Genomic DNA, 18,823 nt, shown 5'->3' with positions numbered 1-18,823 from the left:
TCCCTTACGGATTACTGAAAATTTTCAAGTTGAATACCGTAATAATTAAGGCAGAGTTTTAGAAAATATAGAGGTCCCTGGGTGGCTCAAATGTTTAAGGACTTGACTACTAACTGAAAAGTTGGTGGTTTGAACCCACCCAGAGGAGCCTAGGCAGAAAGGCCTAGCAATCAGCTTTTGAAAAGTCACAGCGTTGAAAACCCTATGGAGCAGTCCTACTCTGAAACACATGGGGTCACCATGAGTCAGAATCAATTTGAGAGCAACAGGTTTGGTGAGAAAGATATGTCTGGCAGTCACAATGCCTTTGTTCATGTTGAGTGACTTGTCTGAAACGCTTCCTTGTCTCCACTTTTTTGGATAACCCCTACCCTCATTACCGTCGAATCAATTCCGACTCATAGCAACCCTGTAAGACAGAGTGGAGCTGTCCCATAGGGTTTCCTAGGCTGTAATCTTTATGGAAGCAGGCTGCCACATCTTTCTCCCATGGAGCAGCTGGTGGGTTCAAGCCGCCTACTTTTCAGTTAGCAGCCAAGGTCTTAACCACTGAACTACTAGGGCTCCCAGATAACCCCTATTGGTCCTTAACGCTACATTTGGATTTCAGAGAGCTTTCAGATTTCTTTATGCAAAATCCCACAAACATCTTCTCTTCTCCCAGCTGGGAAATTCTCCTAGTACCTTGAACTTATTTCTGCATAATAACTGTGCTAAAATTATTTGTTTGTCTTCCTGACTAGACTTTAAATTACTTGAGTTCAAGAGCTATGCATTTCCTCTCTGTGACCCAACACAAAGCATGCATCTGAAAAATAGTATATGCTCAATGTTTGTTGCTTCAAATTGAATAGTAGCTATGGATGATGTTGTTGGATGTGTTATAGAGGGAAAGCCCAAAAGACTAGTTAGGAAACCATTGCGACAATTCAGACGCTCAAAGTGATGCGTGTTTAGAAAGAGCAGCTTCACTGGAAATATAATGAAATGGTGGAGTAGGAAGACATTTATTAGAGTATGTGACTAGACATGTGTTAAGAAGGAAAAGAAGAAATAGATTGCCTTTAAATTCTAAAGTTGGCTTACTAGGAAAATAAGGACTGTGATTTCTTGTTTATTTGTAGCAGTTTTTAACTGAGCACCATAGACTTCTGGAGAGTTCAGAGGTAGACTTTAATAAGCCTGTGAAGCCCCCTGAAATTATTTGCATACTATTTATGCATACATGATCATTGTTTTTATACTTTATACTTGTCATTGGATTTTCAGAGGTTTGTGTCTTTAAATTTGTTAAGAGCTATTTTTCTATTCAAATGTGTCATAATACCTTATTTAAACTATAGGCATAGCCTTTCTGAATGGAATCATTCTTTAAAGATATTGACTGATGTGACATCAAAAATGTCGTTGTTGTTAGGTGCCATCGAGCCAGTTCCAACTCATAGCGACCCTAAGCACAACATGAGGAAACACTGCCCGGTCCTGCGCCATCCTTACAATCGTTGTTATGCTTGAGCCCATTGTTGCAGCCACAGTGTCAATCCACCTCATTAAGGGTCTTCCTCTTTTCCACTGACCTTGTACTTTGCCAAGCACGATGTCCTTCTACAGCACTGATCCCTCCTGACAATATGTCCAAAGTATGTAAGACACCGTCTTTGCCATCCTTGCTTCTAAAGAGCATTCTGGCTGTCCTTCTTCTAAGACAGATTTGTTCGTTCTTTTGGCAGTCCATGGTATATTCAATATTCTTCACCAACACCACAATTCAAAGGCGTCAATTCCTCTTTGGTCGTCCTTATTCATTGTCCAGCTTTCACATGCATATGATGCTATTGAAAATACCATGGCTTGGGTCAGGCGCATCTTAGTCTTCAAGGTGACATCTTTGCTCTTCAACACTTTGAAGAGATCCTTTGCAGCAGATTTACCCAATGCAATGCATGTCTTGATCTCTTGACTGCTGCTTCCATGGCTGTTGGTTCTGGATCCAAGTTAAATGAAATCCTTGACAGCTTCAGTCTTTTCTCCGTTTATCATGATGTTGCTTATTGGTCCAGTTGTGAGGATTTTTGTTTTCTTTATGCTGAGGTGCAATCCATACCGAAGGCTGTGGTCTTTGATCTTCTTTAGTAAGTGCTTCAAGCCCTTTTCACGTTCAGCAAGCAAGGTTGTGTCATCTGCATAACGCACATTGTTAATGAGTCTTCCTCCAATCCTGACACCCCGTTCTTCTTCATATAGTCCAGCTTCTTGTATTATTTGCTCAGCGTACAGACTGAATAGGTACGGTGAAAGAATATAACCCTGACGCACACCTTTCCTGACTTTAAACCAATCAGTATCCCCTTGTTCTGTCCAAACAACTGCCTCCTGATCTATGTAAAGATTCCTCATGAGCACAATTAAGTGTTCTGGAATTCCAATTCCTTGCAGTGTTATTCATAATTTGTTATGATCCACACAGTCGAATGCTTTGCATAGTCAATAAATCACAGGTAAACATCCTTCTGGTATTCTCTGCTTTCAGCCAGGATCCATTTGACATCAGCGGTGATATCCCCGGTTCCATGTCCTCTTCTGAAACTAGCCTGAATTTCTGGCAGTTCCCTGTCAATATACTGCTGCAGCCATTTTTGAATGATCTTTAGCAAAATTTTGCTTGCCTGTGATTTTAATGATGTTGTTCTATAATTTCCACATTCAGTTGGATCACCTTTCTTAGGAATAGTCATAAATATGGATCTCTTCCAATCAGTTGGCCAGGAAGCCGTCCTCCATATTTCTTGGCATAATGAGTGAGCACTTCCAGTGCTGCATCTGTTTGTTGAAACATCTCAGTTGATATTCCATCAATTCCTGGAGCCTTGTTTTTTGCCAATGCCTTCAGAGCAGCTTGAACTTCTTCCTTCAGTACCATCGGTTCCTGATCATATGCTACCTCTAAAAATAGTTAACATCAACTAATTCTTTTTGGTATAATGAGTCTGTGTATTCCTTCCCTCTTCTTTTGATGGTTCCTCCGTTGTTTCATATTTTCCCCACAGAATCCTTCACTATTGCAACTCGAGGCTTGAATTTTTTCTTCAGTTCTTTCAGCTTGAGAAATGCCGAGCGTGTTCTTCCCTTTTGGTTTTCCGTCTCCAGGTCTTTGCACATGTCTCGAGCCGCCCTTTGAAATCTTCTGTTCAGTTCGACATCACAATATCAACATTTGGTGAGAGACATCACTGTATCTCTTACCAAATGTTGAAACCAGATCATGGAAAATAAATCATAATGTTTAAGACCAAGAGCTGTTCCACTTTCTTACTGTATGATATTAAGCAAATTACCTTATTTGTCTAATTTTTTTTTGCTGGCTAGCGGGACGATGATAATACATACCTTTGGGGTTGTTGTGATGATTTCACGAGAAAATGCTTATAAAATGGGTAGTATTCAATTAATTTTGTTTATTAGTAATGTGATAGAAACAAGTTTTTATATTCAGGTAAGTTGCAAACAGTGAAATACCTTGCCTATGGTCACACAGCTAATAAGTGACAAAGCCAAAACTGCAGGAGGTTAACCAGGAGTCAAAAAGCACGTGCAATGCGGGGCAGGCGTGAGAGAGAACATGTGTGCCTGGGTTCATGGAGGTAATGAGAAGGCAGAGATGGCAGACAGCAAGGGGCTATGTAGGTTCTGGAGAAAGGAGTTCAGAAAGAGCAAAAGGTCAGCGATGGCATGAACACCAAGAATACAGATCTGGAGCAGCAGCACCAAGGAGATGTTCAAAAGAAATAACACCACCTACCCTAGGGAATTTTTTTTTTTTTTTACCCTAGGGAATAGTGGCTAAGAGCTATGGCTGCTAACAAAAAGGTCAGCAGTTCAAATCTATCAGGTGCTCCTTGGAAGCTCTATGGGGCAGTTCTACCCTGTCCTATATGGTCCCTATGAGCGGAATCTACAGCAACGGGTTTGGTTTTTTTGGTTTACCCTAGAAGGGAAATGTCATATTCTTGCTGGGCTAAATATTATCCCAGGACTTGGCCAACCTTGGATCTGTAAGTGGGTGAATGTGAGCTCTATACGGGTGAGGGAAAGTGAACCTGGGGAAAATGAGGCTGGACACGAGAATAGACATGTCATGACCAGCTGCAGTAGTGATTACAAAATGTTCATGTCCTTTAAGCTCTAGGACACTGATACAAACTGGAGTCTCAAATTTACATTGAATAGTAACCGGATATGTTTTGTATGTGATGAAAAGTGTTTTAAATTTAGCATGTAGTGCCCATTAAGGAAATAGAGCATTTCTTACACAGATACATGCATACACATACACACACACACTCACACACATACCATGAGGTAATTACTTGGAATGTTACCAAAAGTAACTATGTACCCACATAGCAGCCCAGGTTCACCACGATCAAGGATTGTGTTATATTTTATCCTTGCAAGAAACCCTAAGATTTCCAAGGGTAGTTCAAAGCCCACTGAATCCAAACTGGGATTTCAGATATTAAGGATAGGAATTTAAAGGAAGGCCCATCCGAGACTTGTTTTAGTTAAACAGGAGCCCTTATGCCAGGAGAAGGAAGGGACAAGACCAATGCATGGTGACATCTTGAGGCCAGGAGTGGGTCCATCTTAAAACAGAAATTCTAGATTGTTTTCCTTCATTTTCTGCAGCTTTTACCTCTGTGAGATTATGCATGACGGTTACACTTGGGAGTAAACTGCTGTCTTTTAAGCAAATAGGTAATTGGCATAGGCTAAGGCATTCATTTATGATTACCTTGTTGCTAAGTGTCTAATCAGCCTTTTTGCTGCTCATCCTTTTACCCTTGGCTGATTTTCTTTCAACAATTTTAAAGGAGTTTAAGGAAAAGGTGAAATGAACTTCCATTGTGACAAACGCGAAGGCTCACAAAATTTGGAAGAGGTACATACTTCCCTCCAAATATTGATTGGGATCATGTTTTGGAATAGGGGGAGGTGGGAGTGAGCACATGAACTTTAGCTTCAAATGCACCTGAGTTTAAATCTCAGGTCTGGCACCTACCTTGACCCTGAGTATGGAAATCAAACTTCTTGAGCCTTTACTTTCTTGTATATAAATGAGAATAATAATGCCAGCTTCCCGGGGCCTTTGTGAAGATTAAAAACTAAAATCTATATTAAATTCCTAACACATGCAAGTGCTAATTCATGCCTGGCTGTTCATGGTCCCAACAATTATTGATAATTAGAAATTGGCTGCAGATTGCACTTTTATTAAATGGCTGAATGTGTTTCTATTGTTGTAGGTTTCATTGGACTATATTGTGAGTTAAATGACCCTGGTGATAATTAGACATCATTAGAAGTTGTAATAAGTCTTGCAGTATTCTTGTCATTACCCTAAAATTATTGGTCTATTATACTAAAAATAGCCAATTTATAGGTGGATTAGAACATTTGTCCTTCACCTTTTAGAGGCCTGTACTCCACTCAGCTTAAAAAAATATATGGTGACAATAAAACAGGAAAAAAAAAAATCTCAAAACCCCTTTTCTGCATATTATTTCTTTTTTACTCCACTCAGCTTAAAAAAATATATGGTGACAATAAAACAGGAAAAAAAAAATCTCAAAACCCCTTTTCTGCATATTATTTCTTAGTAGGACGTTCGTTAGGAAGAAGAAAGTTAAAAACAGCTGGCATGAATAAGCTGTTTTCTTTATCAGTAGATTTTAATGTGCATTTCACACCCATTTCAACTTGGAGAGGACTCTGAATGAATTAACATAAGAGTTTAGCAAAAAATAATTGAGGCCTGGTAAAATTCTGCCACAGCATGTTCATTGTTTTGAAGAATTATAATTAAAAAGCTTGTTTAGTATTTGACAATTAAAATAATGATCTAATTAGACGGATTGCCCAAGCTCATTTCTAGTCCCAGGTATGGGCCTACCTATTAGATAAACAAGGCTCCTGAGCTTGAGCACAAGTATGTGTTTCCAAACCTGGCTGCACAGGGGCAAATGACTATCAGGGCATACACAGAGCTGCCTTGGCAGGAGTTGCCCAGGCATTTTGCTTTTTTTAGCAAATATACATGACTTCCTGCTTAAGGACTTTTCTTTCATAAACAAAGTTTCCGACCAGTTTTAAAATGAAAATTGATGCTTTAAAAGATTTTTTTTAAAGCATCAATTTTCATTTTAAGCATGTATAAAATCCATTAAGCACTACCAGCTTCTTCTTTTTCTTTTTGTTTAAATGGGAAAGTGAGGTTCAGTGGTAGCTGTTAATTTGGAATCATAGAAGATCAGTGCCTGAGGGAATCTCTGAGAGCCTCTGGTTAAATTCCCTCCTCACAAGTGAGGCAAATAAGGCCACACATGTTAGCTGAATGCTGGAGTCCTGATTTATGGACTGAAGGCACTAGTCAAAGCCTTCCCCCCAACTCCCACCATTTCTTTTACTCTTTTATTGGGATTATTGGGAAGCCATTAGGTGTGTCCATAAACTGAAGGAAGCCACATCAACTGTAACAACTCAAGCAGAGTGGACGAGATGGATGATAGGTTATTAACACCTCTCTCTAGCTCAGTAGCCGACAATCTTTTCCAGGGACTGTTGGCTCCTACTGTTCTCTCATAGTACCTTGGATGTCTGCCAGGAGACATGTTTGATGGTGCGAAGAACTTGAATATATAGAGTTGCTGGAGGGAATGTCTAAATTTCTTAGGAAGGAACCAAGAAGTTGAAAGCTTAGAACTTTCACTCTGTTCTGTTTGGTAAATGATATTTCTCCCACCCCCTCTTCCCACTAATCATTTATCTGGGAAACAAGTTATTAGCAACCCAGAAAAAATAAGTGGCCCTGGAAGAAAATGGTATGAAATGTGAGAAAATGTAATTGTGATAATGAAATAAAAGATTTCTCAGTATAATTTCTTCCAAATCATCTTACGAAAAGTATTTTGGTAGCAAACATGCGCAGTGTTTAATACTTTCCTTCTTTATTTTTTTTTAAAAAACAGATTTAAAATAGAACAAAAATTAGACTTCAAAGAAGCTTTGTATTCTTTGAACCTAACTGAGATATTTAGCAGTGGCTGTGACCTTTCTGGAATAACAGGTAATACGTAAATAATTCTTATATTATCAAGTCAATATGTTTTCTTAGTGGACTGTGTTAACTGTCTGGTCTTAAAACTGAAAGCATTCAGTCACAGACAGCACATATGGTGAATAGATGCCATAGTCATGTTGAAGCTGTCTGTAAACATGCACTCTACTTTGCATTTAAGTAGTTTTCTTTAATGAAAGTCAGAAAGCATTTTAGAATGTTAGATAAGCCTTTTAGCCATGCTTGTAATGAAATCATGTAGGTAAAAGTATTATACGGGCTTTTGGTTTGGCCCTGTTTGGATTTCTTTATCTGAATAAAGGAAATTACAACTTTGAGGCTCTCATCTAAGCAAAGCTAATAAAACTATTATAGACCAATTCACAAATGCTAATTCAGTAATATTAAAGCCCTTGAAACAGGCACCTACAAGCTGCTGGATGATGAACGTGATCTAGAAACTGTAATGCTACAGATTGCAGATTTGGCAACACAGGCCTTTGGACTGACAATAGTTCTGAGAAGATGGAGATCATATGCTAACTAGCACCTGGGAGAACGCACATGGTTAAAGATTCTCACTTGCACAACAAAGCCGAAGACAGCCTTTTAATTCTTCTTGTCTTGGCAGTACCCACTAGTTCAAAAATAACAAACTAAAGAGAAAAATTGTGTAAAGAAGGCCAATTTGTCCCAAGTTACTTCACTTTTTTTATATTCAGCCTTCTGTTTTATATAAAGAGCTTGTCTGTCTAATGGGATTTTGTATCATAACATGGAAGTACTGTGGAAATATTTTGGTTATTCTTATATGAATACATGGGAATTAGGAGAGGTATTGATTAATTTATTCACTCATCAATTATGTGGGTAAGTAAATAGAATAAATTAGCTTTCCTCGAGGAGGGGTAGGAGGTGGATGGGGTATACAGGTGTCATGATGTTCATATCACCTTCACACATGATTCTGGTACTTGTTCTCACACTGACAGAGAGATATGACTTCTTTGACAATATTAAATACCAGTACATGACACTAAGTGTGCCCTGGGATGCAGCCAGCTCACCAACCTGAAATAAAGCAAACCATTTTTCAAACACTTCTTTCTCTTAAACCTCTTTCTGGCCATAGGAAGCTTGGTAGATACACCTCAGGCATTTTGAACAGCCACTCACTCTGAAAATTCTTTGCAATTTGTGACTTCTATAAACTCTCCAAAAATGCTTCATAAAAGAATTTGTGCAAGATATAACCCCAGGTAAAGAAGACTAAATACCCAGCATTTTCTGTTCTTTCCCTCCTGCATTCCTGATTTGAATTGTTTTAACTACTTTGGTTTTGTCTATTGCCTGGGTTCTTCTTGCTACAGCCAAGGCTTACACTGTAACTGGTCATTAGAACATACTTGTCATTTGTGCAGCAAGGTTACTGTGGACCAATCAACACCATTCCTCTGGGATGTCCACTTGAACGAGACACTTGGTTATGTAATTCACCGGCTTTGAATGAATTTTTGATGGAGTTACTTTGGGGCCTTTGAAATGAACATTGGAATTCTAACTCTGTTGCCACTTCTTGTTTCACCTTTAGTAAAATACTTAGACATTCTGAGACCCGAATTTCACATCTGCTAAGTGGGATAATATATCCTATTGAGAGGATGGCACGTGACTGGGCAATATTTTGTTTTGTTATATGTGGGGTCTTATGAGTCAGAGATGACGCGAAGTCACCTAACAGCAACATATCTTAGTTGCTTTGTGGGGGGAATACATAAAAGAGTGTATGTAAATCACCTAGCTTGACAGGCAGCTGGCACACAGTAAATGTTCAGTTCTCCTCTCGATCTTTCTTGAAGGGGATTTAGTTTTCAGTAGGTGGTCAGAGCTGGTTCCTCTTTACTAAGGTATTTCTTCATGGATAGTTGTAAGTGCAGGACTGCCTGAATCACATCATTTCTCTCTCTCAAGTGCTCCTTTTCTCTTCAAGATTCAAAACCCATCTTCCTCTCTTCCACCCTTCTGAACTCTGAGGAACACTGTTAGATCTATCTGGTCTTGTCACAGCAGGGATGGCTGACAGGTTCTGAACTCATGGTTTCACTTCCCCTTCTTGAGGAGACTATCTTTGCAGATCAGAAGAATTTTGCACACGCATCAATTCCACCAAGGGGAGAGGAGGGACATTCTCTCTCAGCTTGTATCCACAGCAGAACAAAAGGTTGTAAAACACCCGCTTACACTGAGAAATTTAACAGGTTCTAAAGCATAACTTTGAAGTGGTTTTGTAACAGATGACACAAAACCTCTTTAGACTTACATAGCCTTACCATCTTGAAAGAAAGTAAATTTTGTTTTAAACTCAGGTCAAAACTGAATACGGAGTTTAAAAGGCAAGTTGCCTTTGTGGTTGAACACACAGGGTGGGCTTAATTCAGATCTAAAGAGCCGTTTTCATCATGTTGGTAGACCCAGGCTCAGGGTGGTAAACCCTCTGTTTATTCAGATATTTAGCAGGATTCCTGATTTGAGGCTTATACCCTTCCATCTTTATCTTTTATGTCAGATCTAGCCTATATCATCTCTTTAAGAGCTAAGCCTAGGCCACCTTTATCTCTAACAAACTGACTAACTTGGAAAGAGTTAGTTTGTTTTATTTTTTTGGTCACTTGAAAATGTAATTAAACCATGGCTTAGTAGGCAATGGCTCTGGATTTTAACCACTAAATACACTTTCACGTTTTTCACCAGATTCATCTGAGGTGTATGTTTCCCAAGTCATGCAAAAAAATTTCTTGGAGATAAATGAAGATGGCAGTGAGGCTGCAACATCCACTGGTAGGATAAATAATATCCCAACCAACTGGAAGAAAAGATTAGAGGAAACTGAACATTATGGTGCTGGTTGTTTTCCAGTATTCTGATCTCCTTTTCCCTTCTGTTTCACGCACTGCAGGATGAAAAAAGAAAACTATTCTATAAGTAGTTTATACACCTCCGCAACCACAGTGTTATGCGAAAGAGATGGAAAGAGATTTGATTAAGTATTGAGGCCTATCTACCGATATTTACTCATTTGCAAATGGGTTACCTATCAATTAGTAGAATGAGACCTAAACCAATGTGGAAAAAACTTCAGAGTCTAATATTAAATCATTATTGTTTAGGAATCTTCACTCTTAAGTAATTGTATTATTTTCATTCTTCCATTAAGCCAAGTTAATTCTCACTTTTGTAATTTGATTCATGTTGTTATCTCTGTGGCAGTGGTGCTCAACCCTAACTGCACGTTAAAATCACCTGGAGAAAAAAGCTTCTAAAAATTCTGTGCCCTGGCCACACCCCGAAATAATCAAATCGGTATCTCTGGGGTTGAGGTTCTAGTATTTTCTTAAGTTTCTCGAGTGATTCCAATATGTATCCAAGGCATCCAAGGTTGAAAACCACTGCTGTACAGTGTGGCTTGTAGCTTTCTCAACTACCTTTGAAGTGCTTAAACCAGCAGCATCAGCTTCAGATGCTGCTGGTTTTAGAACTTGTTAGAAATGCAGAATCTCAGGCCCAACCCAGGACCTACTAAGCCAAAATCTACATTTTCCAGGATCCCCAGGTGATTTGCATGCACATTAAAGTTTGAGAACCACTCTTCTATGCTACAGTTCCTTGACTGGATGACATTTTTAATAGAATCTATGCTGTACATAACCCTAGTGGTGTAGTGGTTAAGAACTACAGCTGCTAACAAAAAGGTCAGCAGTTTGAATCCACCAGGTGCTCCTTGGAAGCCCTATGGGGCAGTTCTACTCTGTCTGATAGGGTCACTATGAGTCGGAATAGACTCGACAGCAATGGGTTTGAGTGTTGGTTTGGATGCTGCACATAAGTATCTAATACTCGAAAATTCATTGGAGGAATGTCTTAAAATCAACTAGAAGTAGAAAAGCAACTTTAATAAATCCCTCATAAATTTATTTTAGTTCCTCACACTACTTGGATTTTAACCGATATTTAAAGGAAATGTATCATTTAAAATGTCTTGTTGTTAAACGTCTATACATTTATATCCACATCAATTTCTTGATTAATTTGTAATAGTGTGTCATGTCAATGGGCTTTGACTTCTGTATGGACACACTGTGCTTCTGCTACCTTTCCATCATCTCCTGAAGGACTTTGCATTACTGTACTCAAAGAACGTTGATCGGAGGGAATGGGTTATTTCAATCCTTGGAGAAATCAAAAGGTTGTATTTGGATGAGGTTGCTGGCCTGTGCACACAATTTTTTCAGCTCTTCTTATGTAGAACTAGAAGAGTCCTTATAGATGAGTGTCAGGTCCTTTCATTTTATTTGTGAAGAAACAGGCCCAGCAATGTGGAGAGGTTTGACCAAGGTCAGACTCTGAATTGATGGTAAAAATGGAATTGGGAGAGTGTCCCCTGACTTCAAGTTTACAGCACTCTTCTCTATAGTCTGTTTCTTCTCGCTGTTAGTGTGGAGTTTTCTAGGAGGCTGTTACAATCACTAAGGGGAGGCAGGTAGGATTGGCAGTAACATTGATATAGTACCTCAAACAGAAAGTTCAGAATTGTCAGTTTATGAATTTTGACTTTCAGGGATATATGCTCAGGAACAACAGAAAAGTGCAAGTGTTCACTGCAAATAAGAGTACAAGGCCTGGCCTTATATATAGGTGTTGACTTTGTTCTAATTTATCGCAATTCAGACATAAGCCAATATTCACTCGTAATTTGGGTAGCATAACCCTGACATTCTGGGTAGGAGAGTGCCTAAGGATATTTTTGATCATTTTTCAATTTCGATCACACATATTGGATTTTTAAATTATCTTTCCTTTAGTCTGAAAATAATGGTACAAAATCATTGCCTTATTGGTAAAGAAAACATCTTAGTTGAGAGTAGAAATATTTAACCTAGAAAGAGAAAAAATCCAACCATTTAAATTTTCCTACTCTAAATACTGACAAATGCTGCAAAGGTATGATATAAAATTATCATAGTAAATAATTTTTAAGTCAGGAAATCTCTGCTTGTAGCCTCAAAATAAAAATCATGGGCACATTCACAGAACAAATCCTAAAAGCTCTGAGCTCACAAAACAATTTTGGAAAAGCAAATAAAAAATGAATTTAATCCCAAATGTGATTACCACAAGCCTGAAGAATAGAAACAAGGTGCAAATATACCTGGATAGGAATTAAGAGTTGAAAACTTTCTAAGAATAAATCATATAATGTAAATAAAAAGTGAGCAGAAAATTACTGCTTAAAGAATGAAATTTTTCAACTACTCCACTAAATTGAATATAGTATCTGGCTTTCTTCTTCATTGAGCATAAATGTGAAGTTAGAATTATTCCATGAATGAGCCAATATTTATTCTTCTGCTCTTTGACTTTTAAATTTCTCTGTAGTTAGAAAATGGTTATTTTTACACGTGTTAACTGCTCAAACAATGTGACCTTTCCTGCCTACAGAAAGTACTATGGATATATTTTCTTTACTGATCTTTTAATATGAGCATCTAAATAACTATTATCTCTATTTTGTAGGCATACATGTCCCCGTGATCATGAGTCTGGCTACAAAACAATTTATAGCAAATCGTCCATTTCTGTTTCTTATGAAGAACAACCGAACAGGTACCTTTACTGCGAATTCCTTGGGGGAAACTGCTTAAATTAATGTAAACCTGTTGTGAGCTGCTAATTGAAACCTACGTATCTGAAATCATTTATTCTTTCAACTGGTATTTGCTGGTGCCTACTTTGTGGGTGGGTAGGTATTGAATTTCAAGAGATAACCCAAAAAACCAAAAGCCGTAGCCATTGAATCAATTCTGACTCATACCAACCCTATAGAGCAGAGTAGAACTGCCTCGTGGAGTTTCCAAAGCTGTAATCTTTACGGAAGCAGACTGCTACATCTTTCTCCTGTGGGGCAGCTGGTGGGTTCAAACTGCTGACCTTTTGATTAGCAGCTGAGTGCTTTAACCACTGCACCACTGGGGCTCCATCAAAAGATAAAAGGACCTAAAATAGGGCAGAGGTAATAATACCAGCCACCCAATTATTATATGTTCTAGTCATTTTCTATACCTGTCTGTAAAGCTAATATCATCCAAATAGGTTAGTCAGATATTTGACTAATAAAGACAAGAAGCTCAGAGAGAGTATATGGGTTTGCCCAAGGTTGTACAATCTGAAACAGGCGGAATGGAAATTGAACCCAACTTTGTCTCTGAAGTTAACTCTTTCTATGATGCCACAACAGGAGTGGAAATGGGGAGTTGAGGATAGAGTTGTGTAAGATTTGGAAGGTAGAATGAAGACTTAATTAGTGACTGAATATAGGGTCTCAGAGAGAGGGAGGGGTCAAACATAATTTCCAATTCGGGCAATTGGTGAAAGATGATGTGGTTAGCTATAGAAGAGGCAGTGTATTGAACTGGAACTTGATACAATGTCAACACATGCCAATCCAGATAATTTGGGTGGATGCTTCAGTACTTTCTCTTGCAGAAATGAGAAGCCAGGTATGTGGATATAGTAGAGAAGCTTTCTTTATGTCTATACTTAAAACCAAAAAACCAAACCCAGTGCCGTTGAGTCGATTCCGACTCATAGTGACCCTATAGGACAGAGTAGAACTGCCCCATAGAGTTTCCAAGGAGCGCCCTGGCAGATTCGAACTGCCAACCCTTTGGTTAGCAGCTGTAGCACTTAACTACTACACCATCAGGGTTTCCATGTCTGTACTTAACACCCACTGCCTTCGAGTATGTCTATACATAGGATCTCTTCAAAATTCATCATGCCCATTGAGAGTTATAACCCACAGGAGAGCAGAAATCATATCTTATGCATTTCTATATCTAACCCAGTATTTGGCAAAGTGCCTTGCATATAATATCTATACCCCTAGAGATTGAGAGTATGGACTTGTTTGTCAGACCTGGGATCAAGTTCCGGCTCAATTAACTCAATTAATAGTTGTTAGACAAGTTACCTATCCTTTCTAAGCCACATTTCTCCCAACTCCTATTTGAACACAGTATTAGTACTCATCTAATAAAGTTAAGTAAAATGATATATTAAGCCTGTAACATTGTGCCTAGTAAAGGTTCAATATTAATTAATCAATAAATACAAATGAGTAAATGACTAAATAAACTAAGGAAGGAAAACTGAAGTTTCCCTGTACAACTGGTTCACATGGACAAAAACCATAGCTGAACTCAGAATCTGAATGTGTTTACTGATATTCATGGCCTTCTGAATATATACCAGTCTCTATTTCTAAGCTCCAGGAAACTAATGCTGGGTGACTTTTCTACAAATTATATCTGGAAACAAGAGAAGAGCTTTAGAATTGCTGAGGTTGCATTAACACAACTTCTATTCCTGCAGTGAATATGTCATTGTTAAAATATTTTCTGATCTTTGCATCTTTAACCTTTGGGTAGCTTTAATTTCTTACAATTAGTATAATTATTGAGTAGGGAGAACAGAAAGAAATGTGGTTGCCTTGGGCATCAATGCACAAGGAAATAATGGCAGTTAGAATAATTACGTTTGACTCTTGTTATATAATAGCTATCAGTAAAACAGCATTGAGAACTCGAAACCCAAAATAAGCCACTTATTTATTTATATGTGATAATGCTTAACGATCAGACCTTAACGACAATTTCTACTGCTTTATGCTCTTTATTATAACAAGAGTTGAAACTAGGGCGAATTCCTTAAAGTATTGTTTTAAATGAATGGCCACTCATTTATCAGGGGCTGTGAATTGTTGCCATATAAAATGGAGAATAGGCCATTATCTTAGGACAATACACATTCAGTGATTTATTTTTTTCTCTCACAAATGAACTCAAGAAATCATTGAGATTAACAGACACCGTGACTTAGCATAGCTACAGCGGGCTATAAAGTGCTCAATGGTTTGCATAAAATATATCCATTTGATAATTTCTAAAGTAGGAGAATGAATTATTTTAGGTTTAGTACAATCAATTTTTAATCTAGATTTAAATTTTTATTTAGACCAAAACAATTCTATTGTGCAAAATCTATACATTATTTGAATTTTACTATCTGGGAAATTTTATATTGCTGTAGAATTATCTAAAAACTAAAGCTCTTATTAAGTCAAACCTCCAGAGCAATGAAGAACTGTTTTTCTTTCCTTTATGGTGATAGCATAAATCACATTTATAAACCTTCAGAAGAAAATTGTGAAAGATGCTATTTGAAATGCAGCATTTCTGAGAAAGCAGTGAATCATAATGTTGAAACTGACAGTGCTGTACACAAAGTAAAAACAAAATTGTGTTTGGGACTCTTTGAGTTCCTGGACTTAGGGGAGAAACAAGAACTGCAGGGTATTTATTAAGAAAAATTTTTTCTAGGCCATTAGCTTGAGTTATGCCACTGTATTTTAATATTGGGAGGTAAAAGTTGTTTCCATCTGACAGAAACTTTAATAAATGTATTTGTTAAATGTTAGGGATACCTTCTGTAAGAAGGGGGCATGAAAAGAAAAATGAAAACAATAATACTCTCTGCTTCAGGCTGTCTCTAACTCTTATTGCTATTATGCCAAGGGAGATTCACTAATCCTCTCAGTAGTGAGTAAATTGGTGACTAAGGGAAGACTTGATCTGAAATGTGGCTCTCCTCGGTCAAGAAAAAGACACAATGGGCTTTTGCGTAATGCCCTGTACACTTCTAAAAAAAATGTTTAAAATTCTAAATTGTTGTATTAAATGTTGAAGTTAGTTATCTATAAAAGTTAACTTAAAAATTTACCTAACAATTCTGATAAGCATTTTAATGTCTTAAAATTATGAAGACACAAGAATCAGTGCTCATTTCTATTATGACTAAATAAAATATTCAACTCTTATCTATCTTTAAACTAGTGATATTTGTTTTTCTTTATCCCGGAATTATTTTGAGATCTTGAGACAAGGCATTATTGGTTATAATTATTCATAAAAGAGAAGGAAAAAAGAAACCTGCTGGAAATTACATCCATTTGTGTTATTGCCTCTTCTAAGAGGGTGTCTGTTTTTGAAACTGAACAATAAAGAGTTAATGAAAAAGGGCTCTCCCACTGTTTTTTCAAACACATTTAAATATAATTTTCATTAGCCTTAAAATTATGTAAAATTTATTTTTTCACTTTTGAAATTAACCTTTATTTCATCGGAGTGTTAAGCATTTAAATCAAGGCAACACTTGACATTGATTCAGTCAGGCCACTTCCCTCATCTCGGTTGAAAAGAAAGGTGAATGGATTTTGTCAGGTCATTTATTTCTGTTTTGTCCTCTAGTTCTTGGTTCCTTTTCACTTGCAAACACAAAATGACTGGAAACAGGTGTTTGCCTTTAGGACGTATACTATATCACCTTGGTGAGGATTTGAAAATGCTAATGATATGAAAATATTTTCTTTAGCAGTAAGCTTTGATTCAGAGCTGAAGGAGGAGCGCTAGGGAGCTGCGCTTTTAACCCTGCGAGCTTATATTACATGCGTAAAAAGATGACTGCTAATGCTTTAAATTTAAAACACTGCCATGTTCATCACCGTATTATTATGCTATGCTTATTATGCTATGTTTGCCTGGCTGAGTATATTTAGAAGAACACTTCTCTGCCACTGTATCTTTGCTTTCCTGTATGAAAAACAGAACTAATGCATTTTCCATGAAGAGCTGTTGTAGATGTTAACTTACTTCATAAATTACCAGAAAATGATTAATAATAATATAATTATACTTTTAACACAAAGAAGGTTTTGCTATTAGGTATTGCCTATTTATCTTATAGAGGAAAAAAAAGACTAACTGATTTGTTAAAATATTAAGAAAAACTAATTATTGTCAGGTTTTTTCCTCCAGAAAATCCTGTGTGTGTTTTTTTTTTTTTTTTCCTTTTCCTAGAATCAATTTTATTTATGGGAAGAGTGACAAATCCTGACACACAAAAGATGAAAGGAAGAGATTTAGATTCTCTCTGAGTGAAAACTACAGCCTCGTAATAGAAGCCGATTCCTGGAAAATAGCAAATAGGCAGAATATATGAAAATATTTTCTATATGTCTTTTTCTTTCAGTTTTAAACAGCATCTGTATTAATCTGTATTAATATAAAAAATTAATGAATAAATGAAATTAGACAGCTATTTGTTTCTTTTCTTTGTCTATGCTTTATAAGCCTCTATGAATCAAAAGTAGCAAGCTTATATATTACTATTAATATTTTAGAACAATCCTGTCTTAATATTCCTGAATGACTCCTGAAAAGAACTTTTTTTTTTTTTAGTATCTTCTGAGCTACCAGACTTCCAGACACATGCATTATTAGGTGGAAAAAAAAATATGATTTTATTGCACCAAAACCTCTAAAAAGATCACAGTGCTGCGTGGAAGTAGAAGTCTTTATTTCCCTGGCTATACATTTTCTAGCATAGCAGAATATAGCAGTATTACCCAGACCATGAGAAAGTAAGGTGGAGAGAGAGTGGGTGTGGGACATGCTTCTCTGAGTGCCACTTGACACACAGACCCAAGGTCTTTGACAGAGATGAGCTTCGAATAACTCTCTGATCTTACCTTAATATTTGCCCTGCTTCAAAACCTTTTGAAACTCGTCAGTGTTTTTCCTTCTGATTTCTGCTTTAAGTATGGGAAAAAAAGGTAGAAATGCTGAGACTTTTATAAAGCTTTCCTTTTATTTTCATGTGAGCCCAGTTAGTGGCTGATTCAGGGACTGACCTTCCACAATTTCACGTCAGTGACTAAGGAAGTGTTAGAGGCAAGATTGTAGTCTATAAGGCTTAAATGCAGACCCCTTCCTCTGAGTACTCTGAGATACCAGATCTAAATATCCAAAATAATACTACAATACAATAAGACTTGTTGTAACATGTTTCACATTTTTTCCATTTGAGGCTAATGGCATAAAGTGTCTTTTTTGTTTCTTTGCTTGTGAGGGCAAAGCTTGTCAGAGGGCTGAATGATAGTAGCTACCCACTGATGAGCCCAATAGGCACTGAAGTAAGGACTACAGTATCTCAGTTAAATGTATTGAAAATCCTTTAAGATTATCCCCACTCCTGATGAAGAAACTGAGGCTCAAAGAAATGATAAAAATTAGTCAAGGACACACTACAAATAAATACGAATCCCAGTCTATCTGAGCCAGAAAACTGTAACCTTAATCTGAGTTATGCTTCCTTCTACTTACGTCCTTTAATGTAATACAGATCTTTCCCTGAAACATTGTGTTGTTTATTCTCCAAAAGGTTCTTAGGTGGCACAAACGGTTTGCGTTCAACTGCTAATCTAAAGGTTGGGTGTTCAACACCCAGTGGTACCACAAAAGAAAAGCCCTGGTGATCTGCTTTCCTTAAGATTACAGCCAAAAAAACCTTCTGGAACAATTTTACTCTGTAGCACATGGGGTTGCCATGAGTTGGAATCTGCTCGATAGTAACTAACAACAGTCTCCAAAGTCTAGGTACACATCCACAGCAAAATCTAGAGCAATACTGAGGGCATAATGAAGATGAAGACAACTTTTAGAGTAATTGTGATTGCTTAAAACCATACACAATTCAGAGCCATGTACGTTTTCCTACACTGTCAACTTGAGCTTACTTTGATGTTATTGGTAGGTG

At 37.3% G+C, this 18,823-nt stretch overlaps 1 protein-coding gene across 1 annotated transcript in view; it reads left to right on the top strand.

Moving 5' to 3' along the window:
* The window catches only part of SERPINI2 (serpin family I member 2), a 34,076-nt gene extending 16,914 nt beyond the window's left edge, over nucleotides 1-17,162 (top strand). The window contains exons 5-8 of the mRNA XM_003416254.4: nucleotides 7,026-7,123; nucleotides 9,866-9,952; nucleotides 12,686-12,775; nucleotides 17,086-17,162. Coding sequence (XP_003416302.3) covers nucleotides 7,026-7,123; nucleotides 9,866-9,952; nucleotides 12,686-12,775; nucleotides 17,086-17,162 — 352 coding nt within the window. The remainder of the gene's footprint in view (nucleotides 1-7,025; nucleotides 7,124-9,865; nucleotides 9,953-12,685; nucleotides 12,776-17,085) is intronic.
* Nucleotides 17,163-18,823: the final 1,661 nt, after the last annotated feature.

This window comes from Loxodonta africana, chromosome 23 (assembly GCF_030014295.1).
Source record: "Loxodonta africana isolate mLoxAfr1 chromosome 23, mLoxAfr1.hap2, whole genome shotgun sequence".
Classification (NCBI taxonomy): Eukaryota; Metazoa; Chordata; class Mammalia; order Proboscidea; family Elephantidae; genus Loxodonta; species Loxodonta africana.
The sequence above is the reverse complement of the archived record's forward strand: the minus strand, read 5'-3'. Positions and strand labels throughout refer to the sequence as shown.